Raw genomic sequence first — 24,409 nt, forward strand, 5'->3', positions numbered from 1 at the left:
ATAACAATCCTTTACCAGTTCTTTAGATAATTCTTAATTCCATCTAGTTAGCACAAAATTAACCATCATACCAGTTAAAGAATTTAAAGGAGGAACCTTCTGTCTGCAGTACATAAATGCTGTGATCCTATCTGGTTGACCATTCTGGTATCTGGACTATCCCTATCTGTGTTCCACCACTTTAATTCAGGTCCAGAATGTCCCCAATTTCTCATGGAACTAGTTTGCTGCATAGTTTTCTGAATGGGTTAGTCAACTTGTGAAGAATCAATGTCCTGGAGTGCCCTTAATCCTGTCAAAATGGCAAGTCCCCTGTCCCCTCTGTTTCAAATGATTATCACTAATATTTTCAGCTCTTGCTGAATATTTATACTTTATATTACAATAGCATTTATGTAATATTAAATTTATATAATTGTGACTCCACATATTTCTCCAAATTTGTGTCTTAGATTTGTTTTATAAATTTTGATTATTTTTATTTAGATTAGTCTTTTATTTCCTCCAGATATGTCTCTTTCAAATGTGAACCTAAACCCAGAAACGTGATTTTGAAAAGCCAAATTAAGACCACAATTTGTTCCAACAAACATAAAAAATCAAGAAAGTAAGTCAAAAGGTAATGTCTTGTATAACATGTTTACTTTTCCTTTGATTCGTCAATGGGTACTTTTAATATTTACTATATATTACTATGTGTCTTCAAAGTTCTAATTTGATGTCTCTGTTGAAAACAGGTGTATAAGCAATAAAGAAAAATTTAACAAAGAGGAAGAAGTTAAATATCACAATGGGCAATTTATACAATTCATAATTCATGCATACATTTTTTATGTCTATCTTTGATTTTTCTTTCTCCTACAAGGATAACAGATACCTGAGTTATTTTTTGGCTTAACCCCAATAGCTTCCTTGTCATAGTTAAATAAAAATCAACTTACTTAATTTAAAATATTAGTTTTGCTTAATAAGAGACAACTTGATTAATAGAAACTTAATTTCAGGATTAGAAATTTGGGGAATCAGTGAGCTAGGAACCAGCAATACAGACCCTCAGAGAATTGAATGTGTGGTGTTGCCTTTGGTTTGCTTTCTCTGCCATTGTCAAACAGCTCTGTTCAATGACACCATTGTCCTCAACCTCTTTGACTAAGGTCCCTTGTCTCCACTTTGCCCACATTGACTCATTTCTGCATTATATTTTACAATCTAAATGCAAAAGATTTGTTTATAACACTATTTATATTTCCTGAGTTTGTTGTTGTTGTTGTTATTGTTGTTGTTTGTTTGTTTTGTTTTGTTATTGGGGATGGAACCAAGGCCCTCATGCATGCTAAGCAAAGGCTTTTCCACTGGGTCATATCCCCAGACTTCTTTGTTTTACTTTTTTTTTTTTTTTTTTTTTTTTGGTACCAGGGATTGAACCCAGGGGCAGTTAATTACTGAGTCACATCTCCAGCCCTTTGTTTATTTTTAAATTTTGAGACAGGGCCTCAGTAATTTGCTTAGGGGCTCACTCTGAACTTGCAATCCTCTGCCTCAGCCTCCCAAATCCTGGGATTACAGGCGTGGGCCACTGCACCAGGCTACTTCCTCAATTCCTGTTTAAACTTCAACCTATTTCAATCTGCCTTCCCCATTCTGAAACTACACTGCTCAAGATGACTGATAATCTCTATGTTGCTAAATTCCAAAGATATCTCCTTGTTCTCATTTTCTTCTACCTCTCAATACTAATATAGTTAGTTGATCGCTCCCTCCTCAACTTCCATCTTTTGGGACCCACATCTGTTTTCCTGCTATCTCATAATGTCTCATAATGTCTCATAATGTCTTCTCTGTTCTTAAAATACTGTATTTGATCAAAGCTGGTCCTGAGCCTGCCTCTGTCTCTACACTTTCTTCAGGTGATCATATCCATTCTTAACATAAATAGCATAGAGATGCTATTAAATTCTTCATTTATATCTGCAGTCCAGACTATTCTTTCAACATCAAATGCTTATATCAAGCAACCTAAATGATACTTCCAGTTAAATCTTTTACAGGCATCTTAAACCTAATGTTTAGAACAAGACTCACAATTCCATATCCCAATCATTGGTCCTACCTAACCTTTTGTTCCCCACCCGCTCCCTCCAGCATCCTCATTGCAGAACACTAGACTGCTTTATGCTGAGTGACACAAGGCTGCAAGAGAAGCCACCTGTGATCCCCTTTCTTTCACCCCCGAAGTCCAGTCCATCAGCAAGTCCTTTTCATTCTGACTCATCTTGAATTCATCTATTTTCATCATTCCTGCTACCATCATTCTAATCCAAGCTACCGTCACCTTTTATTTATACAACTACAGTAGTGTGCCTACTGGTATTTCTTCTTTCATTCTTGCCATTTTTCTAATCCGTTTCCTTCTTTCTTGTTAAACCATTAAAAATTAAGAAATAACATACATACCAAAAAGTACATATAGCATGAATATATATAGCATAATGGCCATTGTAAAAAACCAACACCCACATAACAAGAAAACGGATCAAGAAATAGAATTTTGTGGACATCTTGATCTTTTCCACATAATTTCTCCTTCCCTTTTCCTTAAAGTTTACCACTATCTTAATTTCTTTGGAAATGATTTCCTTACTTTTCTTGGTATTCTTACCATTTGCATACATATCCGATTTTACCATTTGTGTATTTGTAAGGTCATTTGTGTTGTTACGATTTTGCTTTTGTTTTAGTTTTTTTTGTGTGAGTGGTACTGGGGATTGAACCGAGGAATTCTCTACCACTGAGCTACATCCTCAGTCTTTTTATTTTTTATTTTGAGTCAGGGTCATGCTACATTGTGGAGGCTGGCCTCAAACTTAAGATTCTCTTGCCTCAGCCTCCTGAGTAGCTGGGGTTACAGGTGTGGAGGTGTAGTTCTTTTATTTTTATTGCTCTAGACCATTCCATTGTGTGAATATATCACAATTTATCCATCCACTACTAAATTGGGAGTTCTCAATTTTCAGCCTTTACGATGCTCAAATGAACATTTATATTTATGCATCCTGCTGTATATATGAAGGGTTTTCTCAAGAGCATGTTACTGGGTATGCTTATCTTTAACTATAAAGGTAAGTGCAAACTTTCCCAAGTGTTTGTACCAATTCATTCTCCTACCAGATTTTGAGATTTCTTTTTGTTCTGCTTATTTACTAATATTTGAAATTGCCAATTTTTAAAATTTTACCTATTTGACTGTGTATAATAATAGCATGTCATTGTGATTTAATTTGCATTTCTATGATAACTAATGAGGTACAGACCTTTTTCATGGACTCTTGATTAATTAGATTTACACTTTTAGAACCACCCAAGTTTTAACTCACTGTAAAATTCAGTTTTTCAAATGTTAAGGGTCATATGCTTTCCTCTCATGTGTGGAAGCTAGAGAGGTAAAAGGAAAAAAAAGTGGGGGAAGTTCTCATGAAAATGACAGGGAGATCAGTAGAGAAAAGGGACTCCGGTAGGAGGCTGGAAGAGGGGAAGTGTTGGGGAATGATATTGGCCAAATTATATTGGTTTTTTGTTGTATTGTGTGCATGTATGAATATGTAACAAAAAATTCCATCAGTATGTACAACTACAATGCACCAATAAAAATGTGGGAAAAATAGAAATTAAAAACATGTTGACTATCTAAAAAATTCAATTTTTGTGTATTTATTATTGTTTTCTCTGTATATTCTTGTTACTAGTTTTTTTGGTTTTATGTATTACAAATATCTTTTCTTTTTCTGTGGGTTTTCCTTTCACTCTTTATGTCATGTCTTTTTCCGTGTGTGTGTGTGTGTGTGTGTGTGTGTGTGTGTAGTAAATTTGCTATATGTGGTACGTCACTACCCCCCACATCTACAGTTAACATTAGGGTTCGCTCTTGGTGTTAAACATCCTATGGGTTTGGACAAACATACACTGACATTATTCACCATAATGCTAAGCAGTTCACTGCCCTAAAATCCTCTGCATGAAGCCTGTCCATCCCTCCCACCCCCACCTCAAGTCCCTCTAGTCACTTATCTCAACAGTTTCCTCTTTTTCTAGAATATCACATTGTTGGGATTATACAGTATGCAACCTTTTAAGATAAACTTCTCTCACTCAGTAAATGCAGTTTCCTTCATATGTTTTCATGATTTGGTTTCATATTCCACTGTCTGAATGTAAATTATTTTATTTCCTTCCTAACTTTTCTGTTTTTACTATTGTAAATTTTTTTATTTTTTTAAGTTGTTGATGGACACAATACCTTTATTTTATTCATTTATGTGGTGCTGAAGTTCGAACCCAGTGCCCCACATGTGTGAGGCAAGAGCTCTACCACTGAGCCACAACCCCAGCCAATTACTGTTGTATTTTTAAATACTCTATATTTTAAACCACAAGACCTTATTATTTTCATTATTATCACAAAATCTATGTGCAGTCAAATTTTTACTTCTCTGTCTACATCTGGCATTCTTTTTTGTCTTTAATGCTTCCTTCAGAATTTTACCATTATTTTATGGTAAGCACTCTCGATTTTTGTTTCTCCAACAAGTCTTTATCTCACTTTCATTCTGGAAGAATGTTGTCTTGAGTGTAGACTTCTAGCCTGGAAGTTATTGTCTTTTCAGCATGTTGCAAATTTCCTTCTCTTACCTTCTGACTTCCATTATCGTCATTGGTAGGTCAGGTCACTTGCTTTTCTCCATCTATACTGACTGCTTTTAAGATTTTACCTTTTCTTGCTTTTATGTATTTTGACTGATATGTCCAGGGATCGATTTGTCTCTATTTATATTACTTAAGGCTCATTGAACTTTGTCCATCTGTGCAACATTTTCATTCATCAGTTCTGGAAAATTCTCAGCCATATTTCTCCCAATATCACTTCCATACTTTATTTTTATCCTCTCTTTCTAGAATAGTGATGAGATATGTGTTAGACTTTTGTCCTCTTCTCTGCATTTTCCCTCTTTTTATGTTTCTTTAATGAGTTCCTAATTCTTTTTTCAGACCTATATTCTATGTTTCCATTTTCATCTTTTACTGCACCAAATCTATTATTTAAGGTGAGAAGATATATACAATTTTAAAATGTTAGGAGAAAAAATAGGAATGTATCTTTTTCACATCTGCTTTGTTACTAATTTTATGGTTTTTAAATTTACTTTTATGTATATTTCAGGCTTGACTCTTTTTTTGTTAAACATAGTAGACATTCTTATCTCTCGCTCCCTGCCTGGCAACTGCAATCATCAACGGTCTGTTTCATCAATGCGTATTATTTCTGGTGGTTCACTCTTATAATGTTTTATTTTCGTATTTGCATTATTATCTTTGTATACTGGTCCCTATTTGGAAAATCACATGCAGGAAAAAATTAAGAATTAGGATGATGGTATCTTACTGCAGATTTTTTACTCTTTCTGCCAGATAGCTAGAGGCAATACTTAGGAAAACATATCACAACCCACATGTAAGGTTTTAATTTCCCTGGAACACCCAGGTGGCGGGAGCGCTAGCTTCAACTCTATCTGCAAGCTTCTTTATTCTGGATTACTCTTACCTTAAGGTTGTAATCCTCTGGGATCCCAGGTAAATGAATGCACGTGGGGTTTTGGGGAAAGGTGGCAAATGCAAGAATAAATCAAATATTTCAATTTGGGGCTTTGGTCAGCTTTTGATTTTTGTCTATCTCAACTTGTGTGCCTTTCAAGACCTGAACTTTTTCAACTATCTGCACTGAAGGGGCTTTGCCTGCTGGACTTACATATCTGAATTCTTTCCTTCTTCTAGGTTTAGGACCAGAAGTTTCCTTAAACCTTTTAGCTCTTTGATGTTCTTTAGATTTTTTTAAAAAGATTTCAGCCAAATTTTTCAGTAGCCTTCAACAAGGTGGCTGGTACTAATTATCTGACCATGTGTAAAGGCAGGAGAAATTTCTATTTTTTTTTTTTCTAAAACCATAGTGATCTTTTTTAAAGTCTGTTGATGATCTCCTGATTAAACCCCCTTCCATGGCTTCTCACTGCACTTATTATGGAATCTTACTCCTTACAAAAAGACCCTGCATCTGGTGGGTGACCTCCGCCTATGTATTTACCCTCACCCATTGCCTCCCTGCCTTTCACTTCACTACACATTCACCTTTCCGTTCCATACAACTGTCAGGTTGTCCCAGAGAACTGAGTTTCCTACTCCTCTCTGCCCAGACGCCTTCCCTCTTTTTTTTTTTTTTTTTTTTTTTCTTTTTCGTACTTTTTATCCGGTGCATTAGAGTTGTACATAAAGGTGGGATTTGTTGTTACACGTTCATACATGCACAAAGTGACAATATCATTTGTTCAATACAATCCCCCAGTATTTCCCCTCTTCCTTCCCCCTGGTCCCTTTCCACTATTGATCTTTGATTTTCATGGGTGCTCATGCTCTGTAGCTTCACAGCAAAGCCTCATTTGCTTACTTCAGTAGATGTCATCTGCTAAGAGAAACTTTTTCTGTCTCTCCTAAGACAGAGACTCCTTCTATAGTTCTTGTTCACCAAAACATGTTTATCTTTGTCACAGCACATCTTTCAATTTATAATTATTCAGTCCTTTGGTTTTTTGCTTGTTTATTTTCTGTGTTACCCACTAAAATATATGCATCACTGAGCAAGAACACAATTCCAGCAAGCACCTGGCATAGAGTAACTGATCAATAAATAACTCTTAACTGAATGGATATAAGACTCCATATTGTTTCTTTTATCTATCATCTGATTTAATCCTCAGACCATCATTTAACAGCTGAGGAAAGCTGTTAAATGGTTGGTTAGAGAGGTTAAGTAACTTTCCTAAGGTGGTATAACTCACAAAATTGGTGTGATTGGGATGTAGTGTGGCTAAATTCAAAGTCTGTATGCTTTACATTTACATTATACTTACTTTAAGGAAGTCCTGGACTGGCGATATAGCTTAGTGGTAGCACACTTACCTAACCTGTGAGGTCTTAGGTACACTCTCCAGTACCGTGAAAAAGAGTCACAAGAAACTTGATTAATAAAATTCATAATTGGGAACAGAAAAGTGCAGGTTTGAGGGAGAATACTTCTCTTCTTAAAGGAATTAACCAAAGGATTCTTTTGAGTAGCACATATGATTCTATTTCACTTAAAAATCCATTTTTTCCGAGAAGATAAGCATGAAAATGTCATTTGTTTGGATTTCTTTAGAATCAGTACAAGAAAATCTAAAATCAAGATCCATTAAACACCTTCATTATCTTAAGAATACAACTGAGGTAGGTATAATTTGTATACTTACTGCTACTTAATAGAAATTCAAATTAGCCCTAATAATTGTATATATGTTTCTATAGATTATGAAATCACATGAATTTTAGAATTCAAAAGCATAAGAACATAAAGTGATTTTATCTCTGATATTATGTAGAACTTTATGTGTGGGAACAACAGAAAAGAAAATATTGTTTCTTAAAATAAAGCTACATGAATAATTTAAACATTTTATTAAAATTTATAATATTAAAAGTTTATATGTTGGTTAATCTTTTAATGTATAACCAAGACCATGTTTTTGAGCATCCTATAGTTAAATAAAAGTATATAAATATAATAACCACTACCATAAATAGGTTTAGAATCAGCACTGTTAACACTTTTTTGTTAATTCGGGGGGGTGGGGGTTAGTACTAAGGATTGAACCCAGGGCACTTTACTTAAACTCAGCTTTTTATATTTCCAGCTTTTCTATTTATTTACTTATTTATTCAGTTTTTTAGTTTGAGACAAGGTCTTGATAAGTTTCTTATGGCCTCTCTTTGTTGCTGAGGCTGGCCTCAAACTTGTGATCCTCCTGCCTCAGTCTCCCAGGTAGCTGGAATATTAACTTTTTTTTTTTTTTTTTTTTTTTTTTTTTGTGGTGCTGGGGATTGAACCCAGGGCCTTGTGCTTGCAAGCACTCTACCAACTGAGCTATCTCCCCAGTCCTGGAATATTAACTCTTGATAATAACTGTGCAAGGGTTTTATGGGCACACTCAACAGTAACTAGCTAGCCTTGGGTGTTGAGCATGCACTGGGGCATTATTCACCAGGTCATATCTAGGAGACTAGAGAGAGAAATTAATCCAGACAATCAACAAGTGTTTTAGGTACTTATTTGTTATTAACTCTGATTATTGCTGATATGGAGAAAGAAACATGAAGATAGATATAACTAGTAACCATAATTTATAACCATTATATTTTTGTTTCATACTCCTTTATTTTATAATTTAAAAAATTAGCAGGATCCCATCCAAATTATGTTTTATCCTCATCTACTTGGGTTATTTAGGGTCATGATTAATAAAAATCTCCCCCAAAATATGTATTATCACATCACAAATCCCTTTGCTCATTGTAATAAATTTGCTAGAATCTTGTACAGAACATGTTACATTTTTATTAAGAAATGAAAAGTTCATACAATGTTAAATTTTAAATTTTACAGAAAGGCTAAGAAGACCACACAGCCTTTCCATCCTATGCTTCTCTATCATTTCCTCTTTCAGAGGCAGACAAATTTAATCTTTATGGGTTTCAGTTCTTATGATTAGCTCCACATTTATAGAGAACAACTTTCTACTGCTATTCTTTTATCACTTTTAAACATAGCTGCCAAATAACCAATAAAAAGATCATGAATTAACTTATTTATACTACTTCATATTTTACCTCTTGTTCCTCTGTCCTCTTCTAGATGTATAATAGTTACTTTTTTGCTAGTTATATTGTTAACTTTTCTAACTTGAAATAATGAATCTTTTCTTTTTATCATCTGTAATCACTAGCTCCTGATACCCCCCCAATATAAGATGAAGATTGTAGCAGTGTTATCCTTGCCCCCCACTCTCCTCCACACCTTCTTTCTGAGATCAAGTATATTAAGTAATATTCTTGCATTTTTAGGTCAATGATTACATTCCACTTTGCAATTTGTAGGTTAATTCTAAAAGTCAAAATGCTGTTAACAGCATTTCTACTATTACAATATTTTAAGTAGTCATTCATCTTGGAACCCACTAACACTGTGTTAGGAAGATCTTCCTTTTCAGTGGGCACAACACAGACAATCAGCTCTCTTATTCTCCATCCATTACTCAGAAATGCATGTTTTGGTTTCCCTCGCATTTAGACCACGCTGTCTTGTACACCTTTGTGATTTCTTCCTGGAACTTCTACTGACTTTTCTTTTCTTTGTGGAGAATGGTGATACCAATAGGAACTACCAATAGTGTTTATGTGTGTCTCAATTACTATTTAAATAAAATTGACACTCTCAACAACCAAATCATGTACTATCATGCCCACTTTATAAATAAAAGAAGAGGTGCAAAGAAGATAAACAACATCTGAGATCAAACAGTGAACGGAATCAGGAGAACCCAGAAGTGTGACTCAGGTTCTTGACCACTAAGACACGCAGCCTCCAGAAAAGAAGCGCATCACTTTCTTACCATGTGGATTTGATCAAGTATCTCCTCCTCCTCTCCATTGAATGGCATCCATTCCAGTCTTCTTGGAGGAACTGTTCTTGGTGACCATTCTTATTCTAAATCTGACACATTTCTCTTAAGCCTACTCTGACTCGGTCACCTGGCTCATTCCACTCCTGATTTAGCTCCCAGATTCTAGTATCCTCATCTTTTTTTTCATCTTGAGTTTTGTTTTTATTTTTCTAGAGTACAGCATCAAAAAACTTACCTAGAAATGGCACATGAAGAGTTGAGAGTCTTTATTTTTCACATACTTGATTCTTAATTTGATTGAGTAGAATTAGAGGTTCAAAATTATTTTTTTGCTAAATTTCAAAGACATTGTTTCACTGCACTGTGTAATTTTAATGTTATTATGAGAAGTTATCGATCTTTATGATAACTTAAAAAAACTGTAGGACCTTTTTTTACTAATGTTGCTCTTAAATGTCTTCAGGATATGCCTATGTATGAAAACTTTACATCAGTTTATTCTCCTCAGTGCTCAATAGATTCTGCTTTAAAGCCAAATGTCTTTATTTACCCCTCCCCCAATTTCTTTCTATTATTTCTTTGATAGTTTCCTCTCCACTATTTTCTCTGTCCTCTGATGACCTGATATTTGACTTCTTGCATTGATACTCTGTATTGCTTTTCCTTTTTTTTTTTTTTTTTTTTTTTTTTCCATGCAGTTCTAGGAATTAAATCCAGGGGCACTTTGCCACTGAGCCACATCCCCAGTCCTTTTTATTTTTTTATTTTGAGACAGGATCTCACAACATTGCCTGAGGCTGGCCTCCAACTTGCAATCCTACTGCCTCAGCCTTCTGGGTTACTGAGATTATAGGTATGCACCACAACTTCCTATTCTATTTTTTGTCTCTTTGAAAATTTGTCCTTTTTTCTGGAAAAATTCCTCAACTTTTCCTTCCTATCTAATTACATTTTTGTTCAGCAATCATATTTTAAATTTCCAGTGCTTCTTTCTTATTCATGGTAATTTTTTTCCCTTGTAGAATCTTGTCACATTTGTTCTCAAAAATGTTTGAAGATATTGGAATTCATTTTCTTAAGTTCTTATCTGTTTTTCTAATTTCCTAGTTCCTCTGGTTTCAGGGTTCTTTTCGTTTATCATACGTATCTTTGAAGTTGCTAATTTTTATCAGGTCTGGTTACTATAGTCTGAATGTATCCATATGTTGAAACTTAATTGCAATGAGATGGTATTAAGAGCAGGATTTTTAGAAGTCCTCATTAATGGGATTAGGGAATTTACTGAAAGAGGCATGAGGGAGCTATTGGCTCTTCCCATCTTATGAGGACATAGCAAGGAGGCAAAAATCTGTGGATGGATCAGAGAGCAAATCCTTATCAGATACCAGATATGCTCCAGACTTGATTTCGGACATGCCAGCCTCGGGACTTTGAGAACAAAAATTTCTATTATTTATAAATTACCCGGTTTAAAGTATTTTATTGTATCAGCCCAAGTGGACTAAGACACTGTTCATTTGTTCACACATAAAAATGCAGCTGGGTGTGGTGGCAGACACCTGTAATCCCAGCAGCTCGGAAGCTGAAGGCAGGAGGATTCCAGGTTCAAAGTCAGCCTCAGCAACTTATTGAGACCCTGTGTCTAAATAAAATATAAAAAAGGGCTGTGGATGTGGCTCAGTGGTTAAGCAGCCCTGGGTTTAATCCCTGGTTAAAAAAAAAAAATGCAAATATGTTTAATTTTCTAGGAGGCTGCCATTTTACATATAAGTCTTTTCCTGGGATTGAAAAGCTAACTCTTCTGGGTATATACAGAGTTCTCAACTGCCTTGTAGAGAGTAGGTGGTTTGTCTGGTAGCCCTCCTTTCAGAAGCCAATATGAAGAGCTGGCTCTAGGGAGCTAAAATCTACACTAGCAGGAAGTCTGGGGAAGGTGATCCTTAGTTTAGCCTGAGATTAATTAAATGTTATTTCCTATAACTTTGCATGTGGGATAAGGTAACTGGGAAACGGAGGAAGAAGCAAATGACTCCGAAATTTATAGATAGCATTTAAGTTAACTTGTCTCTTTATAACTTTTTTCTCATTCCTGCCCTTAATATCTGCCACCTCTGAGCCTGGAGTTGCTCCAGGTCTCATCAGAAAGGTTGCATACCTTTTGATTTGGCTCTACTGCTGTGCTTACTTGAAGCTTCAATTGTCTGCCAGAAATCTTTTTGAAATTCTCATATACTGATATCTGCCTGACCCCACCCCCACGTCCCTCTGTCCTCTCCCTTTATCCACCTCAAAATGTACATGCAAACCTCCCTTCCTTTTATTATAGACTGACTTGTTTTTACTGTTGCTTTGCCGTAATTGTTAAGAGGTCTCAATAGGGTGTGACCACAAGCAGCATGGTCCAACACATCGACTCAGAAGGGCCTGCCCCTTTAAATCTAACACCTTCCCCTGTTCCCCTAATCCACACACATGCTGATTCCCAAAGGCCTTGATTCCTCAATGGTTTCTTTTTAATTTTTATTGAAATATATATTGGGCCTGGTAATTTTCTAATTTTTTCTAATTTTAAGTGGCATATAGTAACTACATATTTATTGGTTACAGTGTATGATTTTGATGCACATATATAAGGTATAATATCAAATCAGTGTATAGCCTCAATGTTTGAGCCAATGCCTCAAACATTTATTTTTTCTTTGTGTTGAAAACATTCAAAATTCTCTCTTCTAGGTATTTTGAAATGTATGACAAATTATTATTAGCTGTAGTCACCCAACTGTGCTATAGAACATTAGAACTTACTCTTCCTATTTACCTGTATTTAGGGAGTGGGTAATGAGGATTGACCCCACAGCCTTGGGCATGCTAGATGAGTGCTCTACTACTGAGCACTGGCTGAATTTTTTTTTTAACCTATTAACCAGCCTTTCTCAGTCTTCCCTTTCCCTCCCCTTCTCAGCCTCTAGTAGCCACTATTATACTGTACTTAAGTGAGATCAACTTTTTTAGCTTCCACTTATAAGTGAGAACATGTAGTTTTTGTTTTCTGTGTCTGGCTTATTGCACTTAACATAATATCCTCCAGTTCCATCTATGTTGCAACAAAAGACAGGTTTTTATTCTTTTTTTATGGATGAATAATATTCCATTGTGTATCTATACCACATTTTCTTTAAGCATTATGAACATCTTGGTTGATTCCATATCATATTCTGAATTGTCCTGTGAGAAACATGAGAATCCAGAAATCTCTTCAGCTTACTGATTTTTTAAAAAATATATAACCAATAGTGGGATTGTTGGATCATGTGGTAGTTCCGTTAGATTTTGAGGAAACCATACTGTTTTACATAACAGCTGTACTAATTTGCATTCCCACCAAGAGTATACAAAGTTCCCCTTTCTCTGTTTCCTTATCAGAATCTTCTTTTTTTTTTTTTTTTTTTTTTTAGTGATAACCAATGATATCTCATTGTGGTTTGCATTTTCCTGAAGAGTTAAGTACTATTTTCACATGTCTGTATGCTACTGAGTTGTTTGAGTTCCTTATGTATTCTGGATATTAATCTTTTTTCAGATGACGAGTTTGCAAATATTTTCCCTTATCTTATAAACTGTCTCTTCATTCTGTTGATTGCTTTCTTTGTTGTACAGAAGCATTTTAGATTACATGTACCATTTGTCTATTTTTGCTTTTGTTGCCTGTGCTTTTCAAGTCTTATCCAAAAGATCTTTGCTCCTATCAATGGCCTAACGTGTTTCCCCTGTATCATCTTCTAGTAGTTTCATAGTTTCAGGTCTTACATCTAAGACTTTTATCCATTTTGAGTTGATCTTTACATATGGTGAAAGGTTGGAGTTCAGTTCCATTCTTCTTCATATGGATATTCCATTTTTCCAGCACCATTTATTAGAGTCTTTTTTCCAACATACATTCTTGGCACATTTGTTAGAACTCACTTGACTGTCAATTTGTAGATTTATTTCTGAGTTCTTGGTTGCTGTCCCAAGAATGGCAACCAAGAACCATTCTGTTCTATCTGTTTGTTTGCCAGTACCATGCAAATTTGTTTTGATCACAAGAACTTTGTAATATGTTTTGAAGTAAGGTGTTATGATACCTCCAACTTCGTTCTTTTTGCTCAGGGTTGTTTTGGTATTTGGGATCTTTTGTGGTTCCACAAAAATTTTCAGTCATTTTTCTCTTTCTATGAAGAATGCCATCAAAATTGTGACAGGGACAGCAGCAAGTTTGTAGATTGCTTTTGGTAATATGGACATTTTAAAAATATTAAGTCTTCCAATTTGTAAACATGGGATGTTTTGAGTGTTCTCATTTATGTTTATGAGTATTCTTCAATTTCTTTATCCTCTTGGTTAAATTTATCCCAAGGTATTTCTTTTTTTTTTTTTTTTTTTTGTAGTGACTGTAAATGGAATAGATTTCTTTTTCAGTTGGTTCATTATTGGTTTGTAGAAACATTACTAATTTTTATATTGATTTTGTCTCCTAACCCTCTACTGAACTTACCAGTTCTAACAATTTTTTGGTGACATCTTTAGGTTTTTCTGTACATAAGAGCATGCCAGCTGCATATAGGTATAATTTGACTTCCTTCTTTATTTCTTTTTATTGTCTGATAGCTCTTGTGAAGATTCCAGTGCTATGTCGAGCAAGCATGGTAAAAGTGGACCTCCAAGGTTTATTCCAGATCTCAGAGGAAAATCTTCCAAGTTTTCCCTAGTGAGCACAATGTTAGCTGTGTGTTTGTCATTTATATAGCCTTTATTGTGTCAAGGTACATTTTTTTCTATATCTAATTTGTTGATAGTCTTTATCATAAAAAGATGTTGCATTTTATCAAATGCTGCTTCTTCATCTATTGAACTCATCATTTTATTTTTAGCCTTCATTCTATCAATGAGATGAATCATGTGGATTGATTTGACCACGTTGAACCGTCTTTGCATTCCTGGGATAAATCATCTTTGTTCATGGCATACAGTCTTTTTAAAATGCTATTAGATTCGGTTTGCTAGTCTTTTGGCGAGGACTTTTGCATCCATGTTTATCAGGGATATTGACCTGCAGTTTCCTTTTGTCTTTGTCTTGTCTTGGTGTGAAGATAATGCCAGACTCGTAGAATGCATTTGGAGGCATTCCCTCTCTTTCAGTTTTTTGGGAGAGTTTATAAAGAATTGTTAGTGGCTCTCTTTAAATGTTTGGTAGAATTCAGCAGCAAAGCCATCAGTACTGGACGTTTCTTTGCAGGGAGACTTTTTATCACTACTTCAATCCTGTTACTCATTATTGCCTGCTTAGATTTTCCATTTCTTCTCCCTACTTGGTACATTGTATGTGTCCAGAAATTCATCCACTTCTTTAAGACTTTCCATTTGCTGATGTACAGTTGCTCGTAGTAGGTCCTTATGATCCTCTCTATTTCTGTGAGCAATATCAACTATAAAGTCTCTGTTTTAATCTCTGGTTGTATTTATTTGAGTATTTTCCCCTTAGTGTAGCTTGAGTTTTGTTGATTTCTTTTTCCAGAAAATTTCCAGAGAATTGGTATATTCTTTCCTTTGACTAATTTTTTTCTTTTTCTTTTGGTTCAGGTATTGAACCCAGGAGTGCTTTTACCACTGATCTACATCCCTAGTCCTTTTTAATTTTTATATTTTACTTTGAGACAGGATCTCACTAAATTGCTGAGGCTAACCTCAAATTTGCAATCCTCCTGTCTCAGCCTCCCAGGTTGCTGGGATTATAGGTGTGGACTCCTTTAAATAATTTTGTGCTTGATTCATTCTTGCTTTTCTAGTTCTTCAAGGTGCCTCATAGGTTGTTTGTCTGAAATGCTTCTACTTTTCTACTCTTATTTATTTATTTGGTGCTGAGGGTCAAACCAGGGCACTGAGATTGATAGGCAAGAACCCTACAACTGAGCTATCTCCCAGACGCTCTACTTTTTGTATGTAGGCATTTTTTTTTTTTTTTTGCTTTAAACTTCCTTCTTAATACTGCTTTGATATATTCCATAAGTTCTGATATGTTGTATTTCTATTTTTGTTTGTTTCAAGAAGAATTTTTTAAATTTCTATTTTAAAATGCTCCATTGACCATGAGGTCATTCAGGAACATGTTGTTTAATTTCCATACATTTGTATTTTCCCAAGTTTCTTTTGCTGTTAATTCCTAGTTTTATTCCATTGCAGTCAGAGAAGATAGGTGAGATCATTTGGATTTTTCTAAATTTATTGAGACTTGTTCTGTGGGCTAATCTATGACCTATCCAGCAGAATGTTCCATATGCTGGTGAAAATAATGTATTCTTCAGCTATTGAATGGATATTCTATAGATGTCTGTCAGGTCTATTTGTTCTATAGTATACTTTATCCCTGATGTTTCTTTGTGATTTTCTGCATGATCTGTCCGTTTTTGAAAGTGGGGTGTTTGAAGTTCCATGCTGTTACTCTTTTGGAGTCTATCTCTCCCTTCAGATAGTCTTTGCTTCATATATTTGGGTGTTCTGGAGATGGGTGCATATATATTTATAATTGTTATATCCTCTGGATGAATTATTCTATTTATCACTATATAATGTTCTTTTTGTCTCTCTTTATGGTTTTTGACTTAAAATCTGTTTTTTTCTGATATAAAAGTATGGTTGCTCCTCATCATTTTGGGTTTCCATTTGTGTAGCATATCATTGTCCATCCCTTCATTTCAGTCTACGTGTGTCTTTACCAGTGAAGTGTATTTCTTATAGACAGCATATGGTTGAGTCATCTTTTAAAAATATTAATTCAGCCAGTCTATATCTTTTAGTTGGGAAATTTAATGCATTTAATTTCATGGTTGTTTTTGATAAGTAAGAATTCACTCCCTTCATTTCATTGTTTTTTGGATTGTCTTGTGGATCCTTTGCTCCTTTTTCCCTCTGGTTTATCATTGTGGTTTGGCGGCTTTCTGTGAGGATAAGGTCTTACTACTGCTATTTTTTAAAAATATTTTTAGTTGTAGATGGACACAATACCTTTATTTTATGTATTTTATTTTTATGTGGTGCTGAGGATCTAACCCAGTGCCTCACATGTGCTAGGCAAGTGCTCTACTACTGAGCTACAACCCCAGCTCACTACTGATATTTTTTGTGTATTTTCTGCACCTGTGAGTTTTATACTTTTGTGTGTGATTACAATGATAGTTTATCCTTTGGGAACTTCCTGATGTAGGACTCCCTTAAGCATTTCTTGTAAGGTGGGTCTAGTGGTGAAGAAATTCCCTTAGTTTTTGGAGGGCCCGGTTGTTCTTTTAAACTACCTTGTAGAGAAAGTTATTTGAAACTTTTTTACATTTCTTTTAGGAATTATTGGCCTTTTAGCCAGCTTTTATGCTGCTGGGACTAAAAGATCTGACCAGAACAATTTTAAAGGTGGAAAAGTTTATTTGAGGACTGTAAGGCAGCTTGGGACCCCCAGCGATTCTAGCCGCGGTGTGCACTCCTGATGAACTGCTGTGCACTCCCACTGAACTGCCGCCCGCTTGCTCGGTTCAGTTGCGGCTCACCAATAGCTCCCAGAAAAATGCACCATGGACACGAGGTCTCACGCAAGAGACTTTATCATGTGGATGACTAACACGTCAGCTCCAGGGTGAAAAGAAAGGAAAAAAGAGAGAAAGATGGCATGTGCACTTCTCCCAGATATTGGAATCTCACGGGCTGGAAGGAACCAATAGCGGAAGAGAATACTTGCAAGCTGACCGATGAACCAATAGCTAGCTAGCATGTTAGGACTTAATGTGGGAAGCAGGAAAATGGCGGCAGCGTAAGCCGGAAATTCCTGTAACGTAGGAGACGGGCAGAGCGCAGATTGACAAGTGGTTGGGAGGCAGAGTATCGGCTTTATATTACAAGGACTCACAGTTTCAGAGGTCTTAGTCCATAGAAGTCTGGCTCCATTCCTCAGGGTGAGGCGGAAGAGTGTGGTGCAGGGAAGCAGCTCACATGGAGATCAAGAAGCAGAGAGAAAGAATCCACTCCCCAGATACAAAATATATACCCTATAGCCACAGCCCCCAAAACCACTTCCTCTAGTCACACCCCACCTGTCTCCAGTTACCCCTCAGTTAACATCAACAGGGATTAATTCACTGACTAGGTTCAGGGTATGACCCAATCATTTCTCCTCCAAACTTTCCTGCATTGTCTCGCACGTGAGCTTTTAGGGGACATCTCACATACAAACCGTAGCAATTGGTATGCTCACATTTTCCACTTCTAAAGACAGTTTTGGTAGTTTTTCTTTATGATAGTCATTTCATTCATCATTTAAGACATATATTCTCTCCATCTCATAATCCTCCTTCTTACCTACTCAAACTTACCTTTTATACCCAATCAATAATAAATGCCTGCTGCTCTAAATATGCTGTTTCCTAACTGTCTTATGGACCACCCAGGCTTGTGTTGGCCTCTCCTGAAATGCCATCACTTTCAAATCTTAGCATTAAGTTCTTCCTTCTTCATGAAATCATTTCTGTCTGTTCCAGCCTTTATTGATATTCCTCTCTTTTTAACTGTTCCTCATCAACAGATGTTATTCATTGGTTTGGTATTACTCAATTACATTATTTACTATTGATTTGTGTCTGCTAATCATATTTATCCAATAAAAATGTGGCATCTTTATGGTCTAGATTTCTGTCACATACCTTATTTTTATTTCATTTGAAACAAAACTAAATACTTTCTGTGCGTACTATAAAATTTTGTAGTTCCTAAATAATTGATTTATTTATGAGAATCACAAATTATGCACTTTTATTATGTATGCATATATATATTTTGAATATCTAGGTACCTGGTTGTTTTTGTTTTGTTTTTACTTTTGGTACTGAAGATTTAACCCCAGGATCCTTCTACCACTCAACTATACCTCTTAGCCCTTTTTTATTTTTAATTTTGAGACAGTCTCACTGTTTACTGAGCATCTTGCTAAGTTGCTGAGACTGGCCTCAAATTTGTAATCCTCCTGCCTCAGTCTCATGAATTGCTGGAATAATAGGCATGCACCACTATGGCTGGTTAGATATCTGTATTTTTAATAAAAAACATATGACCTAATCTTTAAGACTAATTTAGGAAAAGCTGAATCTTTTTTTTTTTTTCTAGTTTTTTTTTTTCTACTCAGAAATCTTCTGGTGTACCTACTTCATGTGAAGAGAGTACATTTCTATCAAAGCCGAGAAGTTTCTTTTTTCTAAGTGTTTGAACTTTAGATTTTTGCCTACATTTGTAAAAATAAATGTTTATGAACATAAAGGCTAAACTTTAGAAACAAAGGAAATAAAAGTTACTAAAAAGTGTGATAAAGTCCATCTCAGAGGAGCCTTTTGAGACTTACATAAAGTATTATATTTGAAAGTAAAGAGCCAGATAGATATTAGATACTTGAAATGTGAGTGAACAAATGAATAATCAAATGAAATTAAGTAGCAATAGATGCCTGGAAAGAAATAATTTCTAAGATAGCTTTTAATTTTTCCCAAAATTTAGGCAGAAAATGAAGAGCCCTTTCATATTCTACATTTGCAGAATAGACAAGGATGTAGAAGATCATTGAGTTCTTCAATCTTTTCTCCTATATCCAGCAATCAATCTAATGTTTATACAAAGGGAAGAGACTCTACTTTTACAGGTATACAAATTGCATGCTACTAATGAAAAAACTGAAAGTTAAATGCCTCTAAATTTAGAATACAAGCACTAAGAAAATTCTTTACCAAAGAATATCAATCTTTGATCATATTACCATATCAGAATTTAATAACATCTCAAGACTTTCCAGTACAAAAATGATGAAGTCCAGATTACTTGGTATGAATCTTTCCAACCTTCTTGTCTTCTAACTACCATGCAATTTGATTCATTTATTCTGGATGCATTCTGTTCTTCTTTTTTATTATTTATTTATTTATTTATTCATTCATTCATTCATTTATTTATTTATTTATTGGTACTGGGGTTGAACTCAGGAGCATTAACCACTGAACCACATCCTTGGCCCTTTTTATTTTTTATTTTAAGACAGGGTTTCACTAAATTGCTTAGGCCCTCTCTAAGTTGATAAACTTGATATTCTAGATACCTGTGTGGATAAAAACATCCACCAAAAAAGAGAAAAGCTTTCTTATCCCTTTTAAGAATGAAAAAAAAAAGTTCTCCCAAAGAAGACTTTCCATTATGTCTCATTGGCTACAACAGCCTCATGCATCCACATCTAAACCAAAAAGTCATCAATCGCTTAGATCAGTTTTTCCAACTTTCAAAATGACTCACAGTAAGAAATTCTTTTATTTTTTTCAGTACTGGGGATTGATCCCAGGGATACTCTACCACCGAGCAACACCCCAGCTCTTTTTATTTTGAAATAGGGTCTTGCTAAGTTTCTGAAACATCCTCTAAACTTGTGATCCTCCTGCCTCAGCCTCCAGAATTTCTGGGATTACATGAGTGCATCTGTATTTCTGGCAAGAAATATCTTTTAATATCACTCTCATATATAGAGTGAAATATAGATATAGGTATTCTGCTGTATGCTAGAAGATTCAGCTTCATGGAGTTCAAATTATCTCTCTGTTAGTTGAACTTGATTGCAATATTTTTGTGTTTTGTACAGTTATTGCTAAGGATTCATGTGAGATAGTCTATTATTAGAAAACACTAAGTTGACTTCACAAAACACAAAAGGGTGGTTCACATCACATTTTGAATATCACAAGCTTAGATTATTCAAGATTTACTTCTTCGAGCTGGAGAAGACCCTAAACCTCCCTTGAAGAAAATGATTGTTGCGGGGGGAAATTAGCTCTGAAGTTTGCTAGTCAAGATGGGGAAGAAAGGATTGGGAAGAAGGCAATTCTCTTTATACATTATCTTCTAAGATTCTCACATCTCCTTTGAAGTGTCCCTAAGAATAGTGGCAGAATGTTCTACTCTTTTAGGACGCAGATCTCTAAAAAATTTCTTGAATCACTCTATAGAAGTATTTTTTTAAAATTTTTTTTTTTTTTTAAATCTAAGTCCCAAATTAAGACTCCTGGGAAAATTGACAAAATACAAGTTTATCCTGACCAAAGTGAATTACAAATTCAGAAGGAAAGTTTATTAGATTGAAAGCACTATTGGGCAGTTTATTCTAGACACAAAGAAAATCTGCCACATATTACTATATGAAGCAACTTGAAAGAATATTCCCAATGTCAGTGAACAAGTCCTTTCCTGGGAGAACACTAAAAGAACCAGTAGAAAATATTCTAGAAATAACCCCATTAATTGCCCACCTCTATCCCCACACAGACACACATGTACACACTCACCTTGGGGTCCATCAGTGATGGGCTGCAGAAGGACAGAAGCCCTTCCTGCAGGATTCCTTTCCTCATTGCAATTCGAACCGTATTCCAAGTCTGTGTTAGCAGCATTTTGAGAGAAATGTGGTGGCCATCACTAGTCATTTCTTTCTCTGGATTGTGAATCTTACTTCGGACATACTCAGACTTACAGGCAAAATCCTCTTAAATTAGAGGAGCAAGGTGTTGAAAGGAAGGTCATCAACAGAAGAGACAGGAGACTTTCCTAGGAACCATTTTTGAACACATGCAATGTAGAAATAGTTCCATCAAACAGCCCATGGGTCGCCAGGCCTTTCTTTGACTAAATTCCTCCCGAAACTGAATTGCTTATTCAAGAAAGAGGTTTAAAAATGAAATCCAACTAACACCTGACATGCAAATGGACGGAGTACCCACCACCACCACCACCATCACCTTAGAGTCAGGAAAGGTTTTACTAAATACACAGTTCACAGGACTGGGGTTGTGGCTCAGTGGAGAGGACTTGCCTAGCAAGTGCGTACGAGGCACTGGGTTTGATTTTCAGCACTGCATATAAATAAATAAAATAAAGGTCCATTGCCTACTAAATGTTTAAAAAAATATACATACAGTTCACAGAAATAAATTTCCCTATAATTATTTTTATGGTTCCAGTTTCCTTACCAGCCTATTCAGGCTGCTGAAAGCTGGATGCATAATTTAAGGTAACTACAACTTCACTTACATAATAATTATAAGAGAAAAATTTAAGTGTCCAGGTAAACAGGAAAGAAAAATTTACTCCTATTATTTTTAAAAAAATAGTAAGTCTGGATTGATTTAAATCATCTGATTCAAAGACACATGGGGTGAAAAAAAAACAAACATGAAACCTATGCAAAAATTTAAGATAGCTGGTATTCACATTTTGGCAAAACTTATACCCTGAAAAAAGGAGAAAATTATACAATCATGGTTCTACATCCTGGAAAAATTAAAGAAAATAAGAATTCTACGAAATAAAAATTTTGAAAATAAATTTTAAAATAAAAATTAGAAAAAAAACTGTCAAGGATGAAATTATGCTAACAACGAAAAAATAGTTTGAAGGAAACAAGTAATGCTAACACACAATTTAAAATTATATTTAAAAGTAGCAAAGAATAGAATAAACATGGGAGTGAACCAAATCAAAGATCTTAAAAGCAGTGTTAGGAAAATTCTATAGAACGTTGTATAAGGGGACAAAAATAAGACCAGATCCAGGTAGTGTGTTCAGGGAAGAAAACAGATAGATCTCTATCACTGAGATAACCCGGTGCATTTTAAGAAAACCAGAATGAACTAAAAGAACTGACTCAAAAGTGCAACAGAAAAGCTAACTTTGGAATGATTTAAATTCCCTATTTCTTTTTTTTAGAAAGTAAACTTATTTTTAACTAATACATAAAAACATAAAATTGTACATATTAATGGGGTACCATGTAATGGTTTGATACATGTATATGTTGTATAATGTTTAAATCAGGTTGAATATATCTGTCTCCTCAAACATCATTTCTTTAATGGTAAAAACTTTCAAAATTCTACCTTGGTTGAAATGAACAGTACATTATTGTTATCCATAGTTCCCTTACTGGGCAATTGCACACCAGAATTTCCTGCTCCTAGCTAATTGCAATTTAGTACCTATCAATCAAACTTTCCCTCCTCCCCATGCTGCCCACCTCTGGCAACCACCATTCTACTCTCAACTTCTATGATATCAATTTTTTATATGCCATATGTAAGTGGAAATTTCTGTATTTCTTCTTTTTACTTACATGAATGATTATATTTGTGAAAATTCATCAAAATGTATTTTATTGTATGTAATTTTTGCCTTGATAAAACAAAATTTTTAAAAATGAATTTTTTTTTTTTTTTTTTGGTACCAGGGATTGAACCCAGGGGCACTTAACCACTAAGCCACATTTTATTTGTTTATTTTGAGACAGAGTCTCACTAAGTTGCTTAAGGCCTCGCTCGGTTAACTGAGGCTGGCTTTGAATTCGCAATCTCCTGCCACTGGAATTATAGGCATGCACCACCGTGCCTGGGAAAACAAAATGTTTAGCATGGCAGAGCCTAAAATATTGAAAACATAAATAGTTAAAATAATTGAGGAAAGAGTTTGAACAAGTGAAGCAAATATTAATAATTTTTATTTAAAATTAAAATAAGATTTGTTTTAAAAGTCAATAATAATTAAATACATAACATAATTTGTCAAATTCTGTGCTCTTCATTGTCTCCTGAATTCTGCCATCTGTGTTCACTTTTATTTTTCCTGAAATACATCCTTTAGTAATTCTTCCAGTGATGATCTATTGATCTTTGTTTTGCTGTCATTTTTGAATGACAGTGTAGTTGGTGAAAGTTTTAGGTTGTAAATTATTTTCTCTTATACTTTAAAGGTACAGCTTCATTATCATCTGGAACCAATTGTAGATTTAAATTATTTCCTTTGTCCAATTGTCATTCCTCTGAAGAAAACTGCTCTTATTTTCTGATAGTTTTAGAATTTTTCTCTTTATTCTCCATGATCTTTATATTTACAACAAAATGTCTGAATAGATGTATTCTTATCTTTCATTCTGTATTCTTGAAATATACTTTTATTCGTTGGAGAGACTAATGGGACATTATCTTTACAAACATAGATTTTTTTCACCATCTTTTATTTTCTTCTTTCAGAATGATTAGACAAACATGAAAAGATTCCAGTCTATCCCTCATGAGTTTTAGCTCTCCTTTCATGTTTTTTGTCTGTCTGTGCAATCTTGGTGAATTCCTTGGTATTTTCTTTTGATTTATTAATTCTCTCTTTGGCTACATAATCTAGAGTTATTTTTTATTTCTAAATTTCCAATTTTGGGGGGATGAGTACCAGGGATTGAACTCAGGGGCACTTGGCCATTGAGCTACATCCCAGCCCTATTTTTTAATTTTATTTAGTGACGGGGTCTCACTGAGGTGCTTAGCACCTCACTTTGCTGAGGCTGGCTTTGAACTCTTAATCCTCCTGCCTCAGCCTCCCAAGCCACTGGGATTACAGGCATGTGCCACCATGCCAGGCTCCAATTTTTTTATATTGGATTTTTTTTTTAACTTCAAACCATTTATCTCACAACATCTTATATTCTAATGTGAATATTTTTCCTTTATGTTTTTGAAGTTTCTGAACAAATTTTATCAAATCTAAGGTGTCATCAGTTGACACTGTTACCTGTGACACATGCTGATACACATCTGAGAATTGAGACTTTGTAAAAATTGCCATTGATTATGTTTAGGTTTCTTCTATTTAATTTTATCGTGGAACTTATCTTCTGCTGATTTTGTTGCTGTCTTAGCTTTATATTTTCTCATGTTGTAGAATTTTAGTAGTTCCTCCCTCTCTCTCTCCCCATGTCCCTTACCCTCTCATTAGCTATACCTCAT

At 34.9% G+C, this 24,409-nt stretch overlaps 1 protein-coding gene across 1 annotated transcript in view; it reads left to right on the forward strand.

Moving 5' to 3' along the window:
- Positions 1 to 24,409, forward strand: part of C1H1orf141 (chromosome 1 C1orf141 homolog) — a 45,615-nt gene that overhangs the window by 15,447 nt on the left and 5,759 nt on the right. The window contains 2 exon segments of the mRNA XM_047539272.1: positions 509 to 547; positions 549 to 619. Coding sequence (XP_047395228.1) covers positions 509 to 547; positions 549 to 619 — 110 coding nt within the window.

This window comes from Sciurus carolinensis, chromosome 1 (assembly GCF_902686445.1).
Source record: "Sciurus carolinensis chromosome 1, mSciCar1.2, whole genome shotgun sequence".
Lineage (NCBI taxonomy): Eukaryota > Metazoa > Chordata > Mammalia > Rodentia > Sciuridae > Sciurus > Sciurus carolinensis.